Below are 21,813 nucleotides of genomic sequence, written 5' to 3'. Positions count from 1 at the left end.
ATTCTTGGTTTTATAATTAGGGGAAATTGTGAGTTTCTGACCTGATGGAGTTGTTTGTATTGTATCTGGAAGTAGGCGCAGGCGGCTATGGTTGCGAAGGTTAGGCACAAAAGATTGGTGAATTTGATGGGGCTAATGGTCAAAGTGCTCAACAACCCAAGATGTAACCTCATGCACTCGGAATTATGTTCGTCTATACTCCCATCATATCATCTTAACCATTTAATTGATTACCTTAGACCTCTTAAACACAATCATAAAGTTTACAAGCATATAAGGAGCATGAAAGAGACTAAAGCACAATCTTGAAATTTCACGGATTACCAAGACTTGGACATTGCCGCATATTTTTGTAGATATCGAAGGTGTTTGTACCATACTTGACCAATCCTGAAACTACTGAGCACCGGTCAATGTTATACCGTCAAGGACCCAGAAGAGTTTTCCTCCAACCAAGAGGCCAATCACAGCGCGACACGTGTCGACATCAGAAGCCAATCATAGCGTGACATGTGTCAACATCAGAAGCCAATCATAACATGACACGTGTCAATGTCAGAATGAAACTAGAAACCCTTCTATAAAAAGAGATCATTCTCTCATAGTATTTCCTAATGTCATTTGTACTAAATCATTCACTAGTACTCACTGAAGGAGAGCTTGAACCTTGTACTTGTGTAAACCCTTCATAATTAATGAGAACTCATCTACTCCATGGACGTAGCCAATTTGGCTGAACCACGTACATCTTGTATTTGCTTCCCTATCTCTATCCATTTACATATTTATCCACACTAGTGATCGAAGCAATCTAGCGAAGGTCACAAACTTGACACTTTCTGTTGTACCAAAGTCCTCATTGATTTTGTGCATCAACATTTGGCACCATCTATGGGAGCGACACTTATTCCCACTCTCTTTAGCTTTGCCAAGCTGGTTTCCACCATTCGTACACTCTCTTTTGACCAGGCATCCCTCTCCAACATGGGGAGCGAAGGAAGCCACAACATATAAAATGACACCCCTCTTGCACCTAGTGCGAAGAAACGAAAGAATGAAGGAAATATGGTTGTTCTTCAAGCTAAAGTTGATGAGCTAGAAGCTCAGAACAACAAGATAGCAATGAATAATGAGGTCATCCAGGAGCCATATGAGAAGCTCTTTGAGACGATCCACGAAACTAGGCGTATTTAAACACGCGAGCTCGTTGCCCTTGTGGACATCAACCATCATCTGGGTGCCCCTCAACACGGAGGGTCACCTCTATTCAACATGGGTATCCCTGATGAGGAGCGAGCTAATCATCAAAATATTGATCAACATGAGACTTTTCTCAACCCAGATGCTTCGACCCGAAACAGAAGAAGTGGAGGAAGACACCTTCTTGCAGAAGGGTTGGAAGGATCGAAAGCCGTTTATCGTGACTGCCAAGACTTCCTAAAGCAACATCGAGAGAATCCCCTTCACATATGCTCGAAGATCAATGACCCAAGGGTTTCTGAAAGACTTGGTCCCCTCCCACGACCCAGGCCAACTGCCAATCTAGGGAAGGAACCACAGGTCCCAAAGGAACATGAAGGTACAAGGGACTCTGAGGTATTTCGACAGACTCGCCCTAAAAGTCAGTACGGCGAGTCCAAGAAAAAACCACACACCCTTGCTCAAACTTTCATACTTCCAAGAGGCGATGGAAACTTACGAAAGAAAATTCCAGTGGTACATGACTCCACTCAGGACCCTTTTGTCCTACAGCTCCTTGAGAAAGTAAACAAGTTGAAGGCTAAACGTCAGGCCAAGATACCTGACTGGAACCAACCCAGGCTTGGCCCTCTCACAAGAAGGATCATCGACACCCCATTCAAGCAAAGACAAAAGAAAAGCTTGGTTTACAACTCTATACTAGAAGGGATGACCCAATTGAACACCTTAACCTCTTTGAGTCCACCATGGCATATTGGATGCACACCGACAAAGAGCGATGTCTTCTCTTCCCCTCCACTCTCTCTCGCGGAGCTTTAAACTGGTATTGCCATCTTCCACCTGATACAGTATACTCATTTAAGAAACTGAGGAAACTGTTTGTCTCTTAACACATCTTCCAGACCGATCGCTTGCATTCTGCAGATGACTTGTACACTATTCGCTAGAAGCTGGACGAGTCACTAAGAGAGTATGCCGGTCGCTTCAGCCATGAGTATTCTCACTGCGCTGAGGCAGATGACAAGACCGCCCTCAAGGCCTTCACGGTAGGCCTACGTGATTGTTTCTCAAGTACATGATCAATGCCAACACTTGGAAGACTTACTCTGAGGTGATGGCACAGGCTTACAATCACGCATTCGCCGAAGTAAAGACATACCAAGGGAACCCCCATATGGTTAACCCTTATCAACAAGTGGGAAGTGGAAGTGAAGTTCTACCAAGTGAGGAGATATTGGCCATTCAGACACCCATTGCATCATCTCCTGCCTCATTTAGCTACTTGCTAAGTCACTAAACGTATCTGTTTCTTGGTAAGAGGAAGGATTTTTACTCTCAGCAAGCCCATTACAACAAGAGGGAATTCACATTACAACTATGGGGACAAACCTCACTCTTTCAAAGTGGAAGACTAGGTACTGCAGGAAATGCTATTATAAGAAGGCATACACATTACAAATGTTTTGACTCTCAACTGCTTGAGATCTTCTGTCACACAAGCCATTCGGCAAATATTTAAAGAAGAGGGAATTCAGACAACTTCTTCTGAGTCTTTTGTGTTCATAGCATTGGAACACTTGGTCTACGCTGACCTACCCTTATACTTCAACTCAGAGCTTCAACATGCGTACTTTGACATAAAGTATGTGATACTAAGTGTTACAACCAACATGGTTCACATATCAAAAGCATGGATCCCTTCATGCATAACAAAACATTCATAAGTATTATTTATATCAATCAACATAAACATCATACATTCCAACACATTCATACATAAACATCATACATTCCAACACATCCATACATAAGCTAACTGTGCTTCGAAAGGGTTCAACATACTTTGTGTCTTCGACACTTGCTACAATATGCCTCGACACCTTGCCCTTATTCTCACTAACCAGGTAATGAAATGTGAAGAAGGAACTCATCTTCATGCCACCAGCAGGTGATGAAATGTACAACCCGTACTCTCATTCATGCCACCAATCAGGTGATGAAATGTACAACCCGTACTTTAATATCATTTGGCAACTTGCCACTCATGCCACCAACTAAGTGAAGAAGGAACTCATCTTCATGCCACCAACCAGGTGATGAAATGTACAACCCGTACTCTCCTTCATGCCACCAACTAGGTGATGAAATGTACAACCTGTACTCTAATATCATTTGGCAACTTGCCACTCATGCCACCAACCAGGTGAAGAAGGAACTCATCTTCATGCCACCAACCAGGTGATGAAATGTACAACCCGTACTCTCTTTCATGCCACCAACCAGGTGATGAAATGTACAACCCGTACTCTAATATCATTTGGCAACTTGCCACTCATGCCACCAACCAGGTGAAGAAGGAACTCATCTTCGTGCCACCAACCAGGTGATGAAATTTGATGAAAGGTGATGAAGGAACTCACCTTCGTGCCACCAACCAGGTGATGAAATTTGATGAAAGGTGATGAAGGAACTCACCTTCGTACCACCAACCAAGTGATGAAAACAACTGACCATTCATTCCACCAACCAGAAAACAAGTGGTACAACTTGTACATGTGAACTCCTAGCATTCACAAATAATAAAAAACCTTCAAGTTTTACAACTCAACTAGGGGATCACTTATGCCCAACAAGAGTTATAGTCACCAACAAAGTCTTATTGGTAGCCAACAATAACTTCAGTGCATGGCATACGAAGATCAAGCTATTCAGCCCTCTTGCATTTGCTTAAGACATTTCTCCTTTGTAACAATGCAAACAATACAACTCGTAGAAAGCTTCACACATTCTTGATCAAGACAGTGTGAAGCAAAACCAATTTATGGTGCCAACAAGAGCTTCATCAATGGAAGGTAACCATAATTCTCAAAAGCTTCACACACTCTTGATCAAGATAGTGTGAAGTAAAACCAATTTATGGTGCCAACAAGAGCTTCATCAATGGAGGGCAACCATAATTCTCAAAAGATTCACACACTCTTGATCAAGACAGTGTGAAGCAAAACCAATTTATGGTGCCAACAAGAGCTTCATCAAAGAAGTTCAACCACAATGCTCAAAAGCTTCACACATTCTTGATCAAGACAATGTGAAGCAAAACCAATTTATGGTGCCAACAAAAGCTTCATCAATGGAGGGCAACTACAATTCTCAAACCTTAGAAGCAAATTCAAGACTGTTCGAAGCAAATTCAATTTATATGGTTCATCCAAAAATTCGACTACTACAAGGTGTGGCTTGCATCACAATCTCTTGCTCAACAGCGTGGAAGCAAAATTTGTATATGTTGTCTCTCCCACATTTTCAAATTTCTAGTTTCCAAAAGAAAAAAAAAAGGGAAATTCAACAAAGCTTCATCAATGGAGGACAACTACAAATTCTCAAAAGTTTGACACTATCTTGATCAAGAAAGTGTGAAGCAAAATTAATTCGTGGTACCCAACAAAGCTTCACCAATAAAAGCTTCATCAATGGAAGACAACTACAAATTCTCAAAAGCTTCACACTATCTTGATCAAGATAGTGTGAAGCAAAATCAATTCATGGTATCTAACAAAAGCTTCACCACAAAAGTTTCACCAACAAAAGCTTCACCACAAAAGCTTCACCAATGGAGGACAACTACAAATTCTCAAAAGTTTGACACTATCTTGATCAAGAAAGTGTGAAGCAAAATTAATTCGTGGTACCCAACAAAGCTTCACCAACAAAAGCTTCATCAATGGAGGACAACTACAAATTCTCAAAAGCTTCACACTATCTTGATCAAGATAGTGTGAAGCAAAATCAATTCATGGTACCCAACAAAAGGTTCACCCATAAAAGCTTCATCAACAAAAGCTTCAACTCCAAAGCTTCAACTCCAAAGCTTCACCAACAAAAGCTTCATCAATGGAGGACAACTACAAATTCTCAAAAGCTTCACACTATCTTGATCAAGATAGTGTGAAGCAAAATCAATTCATGGTACCCAACAAAAGCTTCAACTCCAAAGCTTCACCTACAAAGCTTCAACTCAAAAGCTTCACCTACAAAAACTTCACCCACAATAGCTTCACCTACAAAAGCTTCACCCATAAAAGCTTCACCAACAAAAGCTTCACCCACCACAAAAGCTTCACCCACAAAAGCTTCACCCACCACAAAAGCTTCACCCACAAAAGCTTCACCCATAAAAGCTTAACCAACAAAAGCTTCACCCACAAAAGCTTTCCCTACCACAAAAGCTTCACCCATAAAAGCTTCACCAACAAAAGCTTCACCAACAAAAGCTTCATCCACAAAAGCATCCCCCACCATAAAAGCTTCACCCACAAAAGCTTTCCCCACCACAAAAGCTTCATCCACAAAAGCTTCACCAACAAAAGCTTCACCCACCACAAAAGCTTCACCTACAAAGCTTCAACACAAAAGCTTCACCTACAAAAGCTTCACACTATCTTGATTAAGATAGTGTGAAGCAAAATCAATTCATGGTACCCAACAAAGCTTCAACCTCAAAGCTTCAACACCAAAGCTTCACCTACAAAGCTTTAAAATATATATATAATTTTTTTTTTGGAAATTCGAAAATTCAAAAATTCAAAAAATCGAAAATTCAAAAATTTGAAAATTTGAAAATTCGAAAAAAAAATAAAAATTGCCTAGGTCTCCTTTTCTTTGGGCCTAACAACTTTCATAACAAATATATATGAAGAAGGAGTTTTGGGCTACCACTTAGAAAGGAAATGCCTCATTCGTCAACTCCCTCGACCGGAGACTTGGGGGACTCCTACCATATGCTATTGCACCTTGATACTCGGAAGTCTCACAACCACTCAGTGACTTGGATTTTTCAAGTCTCCAAATGAGAAGTTTTCCTCACTCGGGAAATTAACGGAGCACTGCCTCAACCTACATGCTTCACTCACAAAGCTTCAACATACAAGCTTCAACAAAAGGAAAAATTCAAAGAACTTAGTGAAGAAGGTCTTGGTGTATTTAACACAATACGTTGAAATGAAGCAAAGCTTGTTTATTGATATCTCTGATAAGTTACAAATATGTACATATACATGAATCAAAATAAACAAACAAGAGAGAGCCTTCACAAAGGTTGCTCAGGAGAAGTCTCAGCAGTCGGCAGAGCCCCAGAAAGAGGAGGCACTAGAGGGTGATTATTCGGAGCCTCAGTACTAGGCAGAACCCGAGAAGGAGGAAGCACCGAAGGTTGATCAATGGAGCTTCATTACGAGGTACAGCCCCAGAAGACGAAGCCAATAAATGCCTTTGGAACAAACCCACTAACCTCTGACGATCAAGTAAAATTTGACCATCAGATTCCTGCAGCTGGTCGAGCTTCCTCTTCATGTTTGTAGCATAGTCATGTGCGAGTCTATGCAACTGTTTATTAGTCATGTGCGAGTCTATGCAACTGTTTATTCTCATGCTTGAGCCCTCTGATCTCCTGTTTGAGACTTATCACTTCAGCCGCCAATGATTCAACTTGGCAGGTTCGAGCAAATAGGCGTTGGACCATATTAGACACAGAACTTGCACATTGAACACTGAGAGCCAGAGAATCCTTAATAGCCAACTCATGATACCGTTTGGAAAGTAGTTTGTTATCTTTGGGAGTGAGAAGGTTTCTGGCCACCACCGCAGCGGTCATATCATTCTTCATCACAGAGTCCCTAACGGTAAAATGACCAGTAGGCGATAAGAAGGATGGGCGCCATATGTTGTCTTGAGAAAGCATGGCTGCCTCTTCACCAAAGTTCAAGTCAAAACGACGGTCGGATGGGCTAGACATTCTCAGAAATGATGAAGGAGAAATGAGGTGCAATAAATCTCTGAAGTAAGGGGAATATTCCTATAAGTAATAACTCTCTGAATGTACTTCTTGCACATAATTGGTGCCCTTATAAAAGAAAGGGCAACAGGGCCGTTGGTTTAAAAATCGAAGAGGCACCACTTTCCACACTCAACATCAGCTCCTCGGATACCACAAATAACTTTGCCAAAAATCTCTGACAAAGTTTAGACACATAAATTTTGAAGGTCCAGCTACCCTACAATTACCCACAAAGGTACAGGAACAACAACATTGCTTGATAACTAGAAAGTCCCAATGTGTGTCAACCTCCGTGCTCCATGGCAAGGCAGATTGGAAAAAATGCCCAACCTTTACTCACATTCGAGAAAACACTCCCAACAAGATTGCTTGCTTAAAAATCGAAGAGAAACAACTCTCTGAATCTCGAGAGCCAGACTCCTAATAGGATTACGTGCTCAAAAATTGAAGAGGCACCGCCATTCGAATCTCGAGAGCTAGACTCCTAAGAGGATCACTTTCTCAAAAATCGAAGAGACACCGCTCTCCGAATCTCAAGAGTCAGACTCCCAACAGGATTGCTTTCTTAAAAATTGAAGAGGCATCGTTATCTGAATCTGGAGAGCCAGATCCCCGACAAGATTGTTTGTTCGAAAACCAAAGAGGCACCGCTCTTCGAACTTCTAGAGCCAGATTTCCTTAGATAAAACTTGTCTGCAATCTTCACACGCAACATCAGCTTTCCAGATTCCACAGACCACTTTTTCAAAGTGCTCTGACAAAGTTAAAACACGTGAAGTTTGCAGGTCCCACTACATTGCTATGACCAAGAACGGTAAAGGAATAACACTACTACTTGTTGTTAGGGAGACTCGTATATATGTCGACCTCCATCCTCTACAGCCAGGCAGACCTGCAAATAACAAAAATGCTCAACTTTTCTTCACATTCGAGATGGCACTCTCAGCAGAGTCTCTCGAAATACTCAGCTTTTTTTCCCCCCGATAATACCTCTGCAAACAAGCCACAACAGAGCAAGAGTATCTCATATCATCAGGGTTAAAAGCAAGAGTATCCCATATCATGCTTTTTCCCTGTCTTTTCCTTTGGCCTTATTCTTACCTGCAAGACAAGGAGAAAGAGAGCAATCAGTCAGCACTTGGAATCAAGCTTCCAGTCAGGAACTGACTGCTTGAAACCCCTTGCTTGATTACTTACCTGGCATTGCTCTCGAGTACTCATCTTCAACATCTTATACTTCCAGAGAAGATACCATATCAGCCTGAGGAATAGATAGGGCAAGTGAGAAGGATACAAGGAAGCATGTGGAGACAAGCGTAACAGAACACATGCCGATACATCCATTATTTTGTCAACAGAAAAAGTATCCCATATTATTAGGGTCGAACATACTTTGGATTTGATGGATTTGTTTTGACCCTCAAATTCTTGAGTCGGCCTTATACTTTAGAGGAAACCAGAAAACCCTTCAGCCCAGTTCAAGAATAAGCATGTGGAAAGTTACTTCTTCAAAAGCAAAAGTATCTCATATCATCTCTTCTCCATTTGCTTCTCCTTATCCCTGTTGCTGTTTATGACACAAAGAGAAGGAGAACAATCAACCAGAAGCCAAAGTCGAACCTCCGATCCAGATTGCTTGCTTGGAAGTCTGATTGCTTACCTTGTCTGTTACCTTCTTCGGCAAATCTCCTAGCTCGGCAACTTGGGGGACTCCTACTATAGGGTTTGTATCGCTCTTGACCAAGCCCGAAACTACAAGTAAGCTTCAAGTGAAATTGATACATTACCTTGTGCATCTTCATCGGTTAAAGATACCACCCCTGGATGGATGAAAAGTACTTCCAGAGAAGATGCCACATCTACATATAAGACAGATAAGGTAAGTGAAAATGATACCACACTTCAGTACTTAGAAATTTCGTGATTACTCAATGACTTGGATCTTGCAAGTCCTCAACCGATGAGCTTCCCTCACTCGGGAACTTAGGGGAGCACTGTTTGTACCATACTTGACCAATCCCGAAACTATTGAGTACCGGTCAACGTTATACCGTCAAGGACCTAGAAGAGTTTCCCTCCAACTAGGAGGCCAATCACAATGCGACACATGTCGACATCAGAAGCCAATCATAGCGCGACACGTGTCAACATTAGAAGCCAATCACAACACGACACGTGTCAATGTCAGAATGAAACTAGAAACTCTCTTCTATAAATAGAGATCATTCTCTCACAGTATTTCCTAATGTCATTTGTACTAAATCATTCACTAGTACTCAATGAAGGAGAGCTTGAATCTATGTACTTGTATAAACCCTTCACAATTAATGAGAACTCCTCTACTCCGTGGACGTAACCAATCTGGGTGAACCACGTACATCTTGTGTTTGCTTCCCTATCTCTATCCATTTACATACTTATCCACACTAGTGACCGAAGAAATCTAGTGAAGGTCACAAACTTGACACTTTCTGTTATACCAAAGTCCTCACTGATTTTGTGCATCAACAGAAGGCTTAGGCTTAGGCTTCCCATTATATTGATGCATTGAGTGTTTCGTACAAACATTCTCCATTTATAAATTCATAACAAAGAATAACATCATATATAGTTGGTTAATTATTTTGTTATTAAGTTTAGTTTTTGGACTTTTGGATGAGGTTAGAAATGTATGCGTTTTTTATTAAGTTCCATCACCAAAACTCAGGGCCTTCATTTCCCAGTGGCACTTTTTATCATGTGGTACTTTCATACATTTTGTTTATCGACTGTGTAAGTAGATTAGAGGTGCTACAACCCACTATGATGCAGTTGCGAATTCAACTTATACGTGAGAGGTCTTAGGTTCAGGGTTTAGGGTAAGAAAATGAACCTAAACTTATAGCTAATGAACCTACATTATATGTTGATATTATGAACCTGCTGGGTTGGGTAAACACTAGTTTTAAGAACCAACAACACAGGTTCACTAATGAAACAAACCTAGAACATAGATTCACTTATTCCGATGATCAAACCTGTCTCTGTTCAGAAACTATTCGAAGTGTATAGAGTTATTATTCCGTTATTCTTTTAGTTTACCAACATCAAACACAAAATACTAATCAAGGAATTGATACAAGTTTGAATCTTTCAATTTGATTTTTCGACTTTCATAAGTATGCTTTTGGCGTTGGACTGGAGCTTGCACTGAGGACCGGTGGGGCTGCCTTTTGGGAGCAGTGGATTTGTAACGTGAAGGGACTAGACAGAAATGTAAATCGTTGTACTTCCACTATAAATAACCAAAAGTATCATATATAGGAATGGGCAAAATACACATGAGTTTGGGTAACCGCGGTTATCCGCCTATTTAAAGTTCACGGTTACGGTTATGGATAACCGTTTAGATGAACAAATGGTTATGGGTATAACCGTTTATCCATAAAATTTAAATGGACGGTTATGGATATTACTCACGGTTATAACGGGTATCCATCGTTTATGAATATTACCCACGTTTATAATGGCTATCCATTTACTCATTTAATTTTATATATGTAAAATTAAAAAAAAAAAATTAAAACTCTAAATTTTCAATCTCTCTGCTAGACGCAGAGTCTCAGGCTCTCAAACGCCCCTTCCCCCACTCATCTCTCCCTCCTCACTGCCCTCTCTCTCATCTCCGCCGCTCATCTATCTCTCCTTGCTGCCCTCTTTGCTCATCAGACTCTCAAAGTTCAGGATTACCATCAATTTCTTGCTTTTGCGTTACAAAATTTGATTGACTATTTGGGGACAATCTGTTTCCCATCTCTCACATTTGGTTTTGTGTCAAATTTTGGGTATGCTAAAATTCTAAGTACAAGTTCATGGTGTAGGCTCTGGCTATATATATATATTAATACAAATTACATAATATAATTAATCAATTAAAATACACACAATTATCCAGATTGTTTGAAAACGAAAATTATGACAAAATTTTCTTTTGTAATTTTCAAATTGTTAAAAAAAAAACATGTAGACGGGTGAAAAAGGGTAAATGGGTAAAAAGGGATAAAAGGGTTCAAAAACGGGTAAACGGTTATGGTTATATGGGTAAATGGTTATGGTTAAATGGGTATGGGTATACCGTTTATGCAATTACCCAACGGGTAAACGGTTATGCGAGTATGAACATAAATGGTTATGGATAAATAACCGTGGTTACCCGTCTGCCATAACCGTTGCCCATCCCTAATCCTATATCTAAAATTATTGCATGGTCGCTACTAGAAATTTCGGCTTTACTGACAAAATTAGTTTGTCGGCAAAAGTCAAAATTTGTCAGCAAAGAGTCTTTTCCGACAAAAATTTTCGTCAACTATTTTGTCACGCAAAGCATGTCGTGCAAGAACTTTCCCGATGAATTTTGGTATTTCGTCGGCTAAGGTTCAACTTTTGTCAGCATTTACATCTTTCCCGACAAATATTTTCATCGATAAAGGCCTTTTAAGCCGACAAATAATACTTTTCAGCCAACAAAATGTGTTTGTCGCCATGGATATTTCGTCGGCAAAGTTAGTTTCGTCGGGAAGACAATTAATTTATAAAATGAAAAAAAAAGATGCTTTAATTCTTAGATACAACATATGCACATCAAAATACAATACACAAAAAATTGTTAAGAAATAATACTTTATTGATTGATAGGTTTGGAACGTACATCTAGAGTAATTATACAAAAGCATGTCACATAATAAAATTATCCTACTGTCATTCCTCAAAATTGGTTGCCATGTAGCATCACAACACATCTTGCATCTTGCCCATGCATAATCACAACCATCTAGCACTAGCACCTGCACAATCACAACCATCTTGCACCTGCATCATACTTGAGAGCAAAGAACCTGTAACAAAATACCCAACAGAGAAGATTAATTCCTATATCACATATGACACAACTTCCTAGCCAACAAACGTACATTGCCAATATACTAAGAAAAGTACTATCTACAATTAATAATATCTCTGATGTGTATAATTTGAAGATCATTTCAAGTTACTAGTCATCAATTACCGAGATGAATCTTCACTTATTCCACCAAAACCTTATAAATCCTTTCATGCTGTTGTAGCTCATATTGACAATCCTAAATGTGAACCATCCACTCTATTTAAAATACAAAATGTATATGGCTTAGCTATTTGTGATGAAGTTAAATAAACATAAATTTACTGAATGACTACATGGTGAATAAAGGCTTTCAGCACAAAGTAGTAGTTGTTACAACATGCTCCAAACCGACACATACAATTGTACAATAACATTTAAGGGTTCAGGGGTTTGAAATTAACCTTGACTAGTGAACACATTCTTTGTCCATGATAACAGGCCTTTCCCTCTACTACTACAAGTTAGTATGTCACAAGCTGCCAATCTATGAATTTTTGTCAATGAAGAGAAATAAAACTTGCAAGCTTTGAAAGAAACACTTTCAAGTCTAACTAAGTTTGTAAGGAAACTTACATCCTTAGATTCATTCTGCAACCTTAGGGTTGACAATTGTATGAAAAATTTGCTACTTCATTCTCTTCATAAGCAGTTCCTATAAAACCACCTTTAGTAAATAATGCCTCACCAACAAACCAAAAGGTATCTATGTTGCATAAAGAAATAATTCATATTCGGATAGAATTAAACTGATTCCAAAAGTTTCAAGGAAGAAAACTAATCACAGAATTTTAGCCACATGAACACATGTTGCAAAAAAAAAAAAAAAATGATTAAAGTTTGTAATGGATACTCAGTCAACTATTAAATCATGAGAAAACAATTAAAAGGTTTGCAGTTAGGTACAAACAAACTCATTTCACCAAAGTGCCAAAACAATACTAAACCACATTTTTTAAATTGATAATAAAATCACAACCTTACCTTTGTTCACTTTTGAATAGGCATGACATTACAGCCTGCTCAAATTGGTTAAGAATTCAGAAACCAAAAAAGTAGCAATCCCAGTTTTAGATCAAATGGCCAGCACAAACAAGAACACAAACTACAACATACTTTAAAATCAGAATTCACCATCACAAGGCACTTGTAAATGTAAGAAGCTGTTATCAAGTATATGGTTGCCATTACTCACACCACCCCATCAACGCAATTTCATTGCTCTTAACATTTTGAGACCATTTTTCTTGCTAATTCAGTTTCAAAGTCAAGCTTGGAATTAAAATAAAAAAACAGTTTATTAACTGAAATAGTAAAATATACAGAAAATGACAATCTCACAAGTACCATGACCGAATTTCAAATGATTACACAGAGGAATTGATTATTATGCTGCAAAGACTCACAATCAATTTTAACTATAAAATTATTACTGCAGATTGATTGAAGTTTCCCAGAAATTGAAGTTAAAAGTAATTTCCAGAACATGGATTAAGCATCCTCAATCCCCAGGAAACCCAGAAAGATAAACTACAAACCCTAACTAAGGATCCTCAATCAAATCATTGCCTAAAACCCCTCAAAATTACAGTGGAAAACAGTCTAAGGAAGGAACCATAAAATTGAGATTAAATAGAGAGTTAAGGGAAAAATTAGAATAGATAGGGTTGAAAACATTACCCAAACGTTTAAGAGAAACACTGCGTATTGGAGATTTCTAAGCTAGAATAGCAGGGGCCCTTCGACGGCAACGGCAACAGCAACGGTGAGTAGATGAAGCGACGGCGACGCCTAGAAAAAAAAAAACAATGTTGACAGAAAGCTGTGCGTTTTCCTTTTCCTCTTTCCATTCTCGCCTTCGGTCGTCCCTTTCAAATCTCGCTTTGTGTCCTTTTCAGCTCTTTGTTTCCTCACTCAACACCGTATCAATGTAAGGGTTTTCGACTTTTTATTTTTCTTTTGTTTGAAACTGAAAAGTTTGATTTTGATAGATTGGAAAGAATACAAAAGTTAAATCTTTATTTGGGTGAATTTTTAAACCCAGTTTCTCTTATGGATTTTCATGGGTGGTTAAATTGAATTTGGAGGTTTTTATGTGGTCTCAGATGGAAACAATTATAGAAGGGGTGCAAGATATAAACGGGGTGGAATGTTTTCTTTTAATTTTTTTTTTTTTGAAATCATTTTGGGGTTTTGTTTGGTTTTGCTAATTACGGGCTTTTGAACCCAGTAATTTGTCTACACGATATGTTGTTGTTGTTGTTGTTGTTTTTTTTTTTTTTTTTTTTTTTAAATTGAAGAGTCTTTGCCTTCCATCTGTTTTCTCTTTCTGGAATTTCCTTTCTCAGCGTTTTTCAAGCTTATGGTATATAATTTGTTTTTATTTTTAGGTTTATGATTGGTTTTGCAGGTTTTGTTTGTACAAAGAAGACGGTAACATGGCTGGTGCACCGTTTGTTTTCAGTCGAGGGTGAGGTTTAGTTTGTTGCGTAGTTAATCTTAGAGTTGTCATCAGTTGTTTGGTCCATTTGTGATCGAAAAATTTGGGAGCATCTTTATCTGTTCATTTGTCATGTTTTAATTGGATTAAATTTTAGGTTCTCCAAATTATAAGCTATCTTTTATTCTCATATATCAATTTGGTTGGCTCTTATGTTTATGATGGTTCTCATTCTGATATAGCAGTTCGATTAAATTTTAGGTTCTCCAAATTATAAGCTGCGTTTTATTTTGATATACCAATGTGGTTGTCTCTTATGTTTATATCAATTTGGTTGCCTCTTATGTTTATGATGGTTCTGATATAGCAATTTGATTAAATTTTAGGTGGCTGAGAAGTTTTGCACTGCTCCAGATTCCTTTTGTTTAAAACCTCTAAGGTCTTACTAGTTCTTACTGGTTATTTTTCCCTTCTTTTTTAGCATGCATTTTTAATTTTTTTTTTGGGTTGTGTCGTTTGATTTAGTTCTTTTTTATTTTCAGGAAGCGGTGATTGTCGTCCTGCGCTCTAGCAACTATAAAGAATACAGCTTTAGGTACACTTACTCTCTGATGAAAATCTCAAGTTTAAGTCTTAATTGATTTTTGAGTGAAGTGTTTAATGGTTTTGTTGATTTGGCTGGTATGTTTTCATTTGTTTGATTAAAATTTAATTTGGGTTATTGGGTATTTCTTGATTTGAATGATTTCTAAATATTGTTTCTCCCCCAATTTATGATATGGATAACTGTAGTTGGATAATAGTATGAGCTCAGTTATATTCTTTGAACCAATGACGGCTATTCAATTTTTTTTTTCTGTGTCTTTTTGAACTTTCATAAGTCATTTAATTTTTCTTAATCAATATTTTGTTTAAGTCTTTACTCCTGCATAGTTATCAAATTTTGATTTAAGTTAGCTTATCTTTCCTTATTTATCTACATTACTTACACAAGATAGTATTGTTATATAACTGATATCTGAGAAATTAATATTTTTACTTATTTAATCATTTATTTTAAGACTTGGCGATAACAATTTTTGTCACATCCCAGCCCGGGGCGGCTCACTTCCCAGGCCCGCTCCACCACCGTAGCACGATATTGTCCGTTTTGGGCCCCGATCACGCCCTCACGGTTTTGTTTTTGGGAACTCACGAGCAACTTCTCAGTGGGTCACCCATCCTGGAGTGCTCTGGCCTCCTTCTCGCTTAACTTCGGAGTTCCTACGGAACCCGAAGCCAGTAAGCTCCCAAAAGGCCTCGTGCTAGGTAGGGATGAGAATATACATTTAAGGATCACTCCCCTGGATGATGTGGGATGTCATAATTTTTTAACTCATACAAGTTATGTTTGGTTTAAGCAGAGATTTAATGGAAGACACGGAGATGACTCCCATCTTTGAGTTATGGCCGTATATAAAGGCTGAGAAAATCAAAGCTCGCGGTTTTAGAATATGAAAATCAACAATTCCCGGAACTACTCAAAAATACACATCTTTACACTGCATTTTGCTTGATTAGATGGTGAGAAAATATTGTTTTATTATTTTGATGAAGAATTATAACAAGAATGATTGACTAGCCAATTAATATTTTTGTTTATCATTCTTTGTAATATATTCAATAATGAATCCTAAATGTATACAGATAATCATAACACATTGATATATATTTTGTCATTAATTTTACATCATTATTTAATTGTGTATCCTGTAGTTTATTTAGATTGCAAGTAAACATACGAATTAAATATTTTTAGGTGAACTTCACACTTTGTGATGAACAATACTGGTTGCTCACTTTTCCGTTTTGATTCGGACATTCCAGAAGTTAATGCATACAAGTCGGTGTAAGTATTTCTATAGCTTTAAACACAATTAAACTCTTTTCTCTGTTGTAAAAGCAAAAGAAATATTAGTTTCATAAAATTATTCAAACAGTTTTACATTTTCAATCATACAGGTTTGCAAATTGTAACGAGCCTGAGAAAATATTGGCTCCCTCCTCCAGACAAGTAAATGAGGCTGAAATTTTACGCACAGCCAAGATGTTCACAATTGATGAAGTCGCTTTTCTAGATCCTGATTTACACAAGGTATAAAACCTAATTACATGTTTTTAACTCATCTTAAAAACATATGATTACATATTTAGTATACATAATTAGTATTCTTATACAAAACTATTACAAACTGTTTTGCAGAATGATACGTTTTTCTGTAAAGCGTGTATCAAGTGTTTTGACACACGTTATCAATCATGGTATAGTGCGAATGCCAACTATGACAAATGCATAAAGACTTGACAACTAGACAGCTGATTTGCCAAAAGCATCCAAACCAAATTCCTACTCCTTGGTAATGTTTAACATGCATTCCTCAAACTTTGTCATAAATTGCTTTAAATATTTGTTATCCTTATCTTTTATTCATTCTTTATATAATCTAACATTTACCAAATCTGTTTTTTTTTCACATTTTTTCTCATATTTGTATGCACATGGTTTGAATACATTTATCAAGAATGAAATCAGGTCAGATATCCTTACCCTCATTGATTATTTTTCTCGCTGTTTTTCTACAGCTGTTATCCAAAACTTTGTTAGAGTGATACTTAGCTTAAATTTTGTGATGTTAAACAAAAAATTCTAACCTTTCCTGCTTTCACGTTATTTAAATAACTTTCAAATACTATGTGTTCAACAATTAAATCATTGTTCAAAACATACTCATTGCAGCACAGATTTACCCTTTTTGTACAAAATTGGTATAGCTTTTGCACTTTTGATCATGTTATCTTCATTACTTAGTGACTACAATCTGCTTCTTTTCGTTTACACTTGGTCAAATTGTTCCAGTATTGGTTATGCCATGGTCTTCACATATACTCTACTTTTCTCACACATTAATATGGCTATCATAAATCCAAACTATTAATAAACTTAATAACCATGAATTTCGTTGTAGATTTAAGTTAAACAAAACAAAGACTGATCTTTCTGGTTTTATCAATGCTTTCTTCTGTTTTATTTTTATTTGTATAAGTTGAATTCAAGATTATTTTCCCTCAAGCAGTTTGTTTTTTTTTAATCTAGGTATAAAGTCAATTTGGTTCTTGAGTATCACACCAATGAAATCAATGCTCTCATAATTGGAAAATCTGGTGAAAAGCTTTTTGGTGTGCCATGTAAACACTTAGTACTGAATCAAAGATTAGTTGACCAACAACAGTTACCAAACGAGTTATTTAAATATAGTTTGTTTTCTTTTCTGCAACTAGGTTGTTTTGACAGTGTAGAAACAAAACTTCATCTGGTGCCCTAAAAAATATACAGTATGGTTCATCAGCATATGTAAAAATTCTTCCGGATGTTTTATGGCATGCAAATAACTCTTTTTACTCAAAACTTATCAATATTTTTGCATGTTCATACACCAGCACTTCTTAATATTTTGTATATCATTGCTGGTTCTGGTTAAAAACAACTACAACTACCAGACTGTTAGATGAATGTAATATTTTTTGCATGTACATAGACCAGCATTTTGTAATTTTTTGTATCCAAGTGCTGGTTTCAGTAGAATGATAGCTATAGCTACTAAACTATGACAAATGGATGTAATATTTACCAATGAAGTTGTCCATATTTAACTGTTTATCTCTATAGTGTTTCTAATATTTTTGTTATCAATGGTATTAATATTTTGTTACACTGTTTTTAAACCCGCGACAACGCGCGCATTATACCTAGTTGTATCTAAATTTAAGGGGAAAATTCTTTCGATGACGAAAAAATTAAACGGGAAAATCGAAAGGACAAAAAATAAAGGGGCGGGAAGGAATTAATAATTTGCGTCACTCTCGTGACAACAAACCAGCATGTTTTCGCCAACCTTGAGCTTATTCGTCGGCTTGAATGTTCTCGGCCAACAAAATTTTGGTAGGCGTAGGTTTAGATGTTTGAAGCCGACAAATTAAACTTTTCGTCGGGCCGCCGGGGAAATCTTTTGTGAATTTTTGTTGGCTTTATATTTGTTGGCAAAATGATATTTTCTAGTAGTAGATGTTGGACTCCTATCTGAAATTTGAACCATTTACGCCACATACATCACTCCAAAATATTCCACGTATTTCAGGGTTTTTTTTTTGTCTTTATACTACCCCTAAGAAAAGTAAGAAAACATGTGGAGGGTTGTTGGCTTGGCTTGGCTACCTGCTAGCTCTTCCTTTTCCTCCTTTCAATAAGATTTTTCAATGTGATTGTCACACGAGATAGTACATCACGTGTCTTTATATAAATAGTGAGATATATGTATTAAAAGATTAATAACTTAAAAATTAAAAATTTCCACCACTTATATAGAAACACATGATGTACCATCCGTGTTTCCGTCACAACTAAAAATTTCTCTACTTCCCCTTAATATTCTATCGGTTATAACGTCACTTCACTCTCCAACTCCCCTTAATATCCTATCGGTAACGTCACTTCACTCTCCAACTCCTTATAAATTCAGTCCTCTTCTCGTCTTTTCCTCTAAAAAACTAAACCATATAGCAGTTAAATAATCACTTACAAACATGGGGAGAGGAGAGTTCAAGGTGACGATGAGCAACCAAGAAGTGGTGGCAGCTGCCTTGCCACTGCAAGAGTATTGGCTACCACTCTCCAACCTTGACTTGCTTTTGCCACCTTTGGACGTGGGAGTTTTCTTTTGCTACAAAAATAAGCAAAGCATGAGCTTTGGGTCCATGGTTGGGGTTCTGAAGAAGGCCATGGCGCAAGCTCTTGTGACTTTCTACGCCTTCTCTGGTGAGGTGGTGCCGAACTCTGACGGGGAGCCTGAGATTCTATGCCACAACCGTGGCGTTGATTTCACTGAAGCGTTTGCAGATATTGAGCTTAAGGAGCTCAACTTTTATGACCCTGATCAGAGCGTTGAGGGGAAGCTGGTGCCCAAGAAGAAGCATGGTGTCTTGGCTGTCCAGGTTTGTACCTAGCTACTATCATGTCATTTCCTGTTACATGTTTCGAACGTTTCTACTGTGTAGTTGAATTGTGCATGTATTACGGAATGTAATTATGAATATGAACTTTTAACACGTAACATATTTCAAAGGAACAGTACCTGTCACTTGAATCCACTCACCAAGTTTTTCTTTTTTCCTAAGTACGGATGATTCAACAACAACAACAACAAAGCCTTTTCCCACTAAATACGGATGATTCGCTTTGAAAAAATATTTCCAACACCATGCGAGAAGGACAATTTTTTTTTTGAAAGTGGTGTGATCAACACACTTATTTTTACCTCTCACATACCTCTTTCAGTTTTCGACCGTCGAATCAAATGAATTGAAGAAAATTAATAGACAAAAGTTAACAAAAGTGTGTGGAAAGTAAAAAATGTGTGTGAATACCACGACTTCTTTTTCAAATTACTTACCGTAAAAAACTCTATGGTGCTTCGGGTTATAAAATACTCCGAGAATTGAACCACCCCCCCCCCCCACATTTTTTCAGTTAAAAATAATTATATATTTTTTATTTAAAAAAGAAATTCCTAACATTATGGAAACAAATTAAATTACAGGTAACTGAGCTCAACTGTGGTGGTGTGGTGGTGGCATGCACGTTTGATCATCGCATTGCAGATGCCTACTCAACCAACATGTTTCTGGTCTCATGGGCTGAGATGGCTCAGTCCAAATCCCTCACTATCCAACCAACTCTTCGTCGTTCTTTGCTTAACCCTCGTCGTCCTGGTCACATCGACCCCTCCCTAAACGACATGTACGTGCCCGTCACGGCGTTGCCGCCTCCCAGTAAAGGCCGTACTACTGATGATCATGACCATCTCATCAGCCGCATATACTATATCACATCCGAGCAGCTTGAAAATCTCCAAGCCCTAGCTACCTCCAATGGCTACAAAAGGACCAAGCTCGAGTCCTTCTGTGCATTCTTGTGGAAAATGGTAGCAAAAAGTGACACTAGTAATGATCGTGCCCAAAAATTATGTAAAATGGGCATTGTTGTTGATGGACGGGCAAGATTAAGTGAGGGAAATTACCAAAACGACCATGCAACTCTAATGGCTGCATACTTTGGAAATGTGCTGTCTATTCCATTTGGTGGGGAAAATATTGAAGACCTAACAGAGAAGCCACTGAGTTGGGTAGCTGAGGAAGTCCATGATTTTTTGGAATGTGCTGTGACCAAGGAACATTTTTTGGGGTTGATAGATTGGGTTGAATCTCATAGACCAGTGCCAGGCTTGGCCAAAATATACTACAGTGGGAGCAATGAGGGGCCAGCATTTGTTGTGTCGTCCGGCCAACGGTTCCCCAGCTCCAAGGTGGATTTCGGGTGGGGCTCGCCTGTTTTCGGGTCGTACCATTTCCCGTGGGGAGGCAGTGCTGGGTATGTTATGCCAATGCCAAGTCCAGTTGGTAATGGTGACTGGATTGTGTACATGCACATGATGAAAGGGCAGATGGAGTTGATGGAGAAAGAGGCTGCTCATGTGTTAAGGCCCTTGACTTTTGATTATCTTAATTAGGTAAATTTAGATATAATCAAGTAGTGTTGCCTAGCTATTTCATTATTCCTTACCAGTAATTTAGCTCTTGCTGCAATATATTGTATCTTCTTTGTATCAAAATCATGCAAGAGACTTTTGGTTTGCTTGGATATATATGGTTAATATTAATATTAGTCATCTATGGTTGATATTACTTCTAAATTATAGATGAGTATAAGCAATTATCCGTCGTTATAGGATTTATATAGCCGACCCCATTTAGTGAGAAAATGCCTTGTTGTTTTGTATAAGTAATTATTGGTCATATCCAAAAACAAGTTTTCATGGCGTTATTATTCTACTCAAACTACTATAAGTAAAATGCTAATATTGAGTGATAGTGTTTCCGATACACATAAAAACATTTCTCTCTAGAAGAGATCTAATATTTTATCATGTCCCAAAAATTATTCCAATCTTTTTATTATTCAATCATGGTACATCTTTCTCTCACATTCTTCCAATCATACGTTTAATTAATCCTTATGTAAAAGTTTCCTCAACTTTTGTCCATATTATTCTTTGGATATTATTGCAAGCCACTTTTATGGACAGGGGATTTTTGAGAAATCCCTTCAATCTTTGCCTTCAATCTCAGACTATATATTATTGTTTTTACCCAAAATGGTCCTTAAAATTTGCATAACTTCTCACTTTAGTTCCTGAGATTTGAAATCAATAGAATTGGTTCCTGAATTTGTCCACCATCAATCATTTTGATCATTCCTTGAAAAATCTCCATTAAATAAGAATAGAATGACCAAAATATCTTTAATTTTTGTCAAATTATTTTGGCCCA

At 37.7% G+C, this 21,813-nt stretch overlaps 1 protein-coding gene and 1 long non-coding RNA gene across 2 annotated transcripts; one reads left to right on the top strand and one right to left on the bottom strand.

Moving 5' to 3' along the window:
- Nucleotides 1-11,675: 11,675 nt before the first annotated feature.
- On the bottom strand, nt 11,676-13,873 carry LOC114826988 (uncharacterized). The gene is made up of 4 exons (XR_003776132.2): nt 13,632-13,873; nt 12,528-12,606; nt 12,356-12,438; nt 11,676-11,907 (listed from the first exon to the last, which is right to left on the bottom strand). It is a non-coding gene; the product is annotated as an uncharacterized lncRNA (long non-coding RNA).
- A 5,102-nt stretch (nt 13,874-18,975) lies between these two features.
- On the top strand, nt 18,976-21,156 carry LOC103443601 (coniferyl alcohol acyltransferase). The gene is made up of 2 exons (XM_008382476.4): nt 18,976-19,419; nt 20,025-21,156. Exons 1-2 carry the CDS (start codon nt 19,012-19,014, stop codon nt 20,991-20,993), a joined length of 1,377 nt encoding a protein of 458 aa, XP_008380698.2. The 5' UTR covers nt 18,976-19,011; the 3' UTR covers nt 20,994-21,156.
- Nucleotides 21,157-21,813: the final 657 nt, after the last annotated feature.

The sequence above is a fragment of the Malus domestica genome, chromosome 09 (genome assembly GCF_042453785.1).
Source record: "Malus domestica chromosome 09, GDT2T_hap1".
NCBI classification, from domain to species: domain Eukaryota; kingdom Viridiplantae; phylum Streptophyta; class Magnoliopsida; order Rosales; family Rosaceae; genus Malus; species Malus domestica.
Note: the sequence above shows the minus strand (reverse complement) of the source record. Positions and strands in the feature narration are given on the sequence as shown.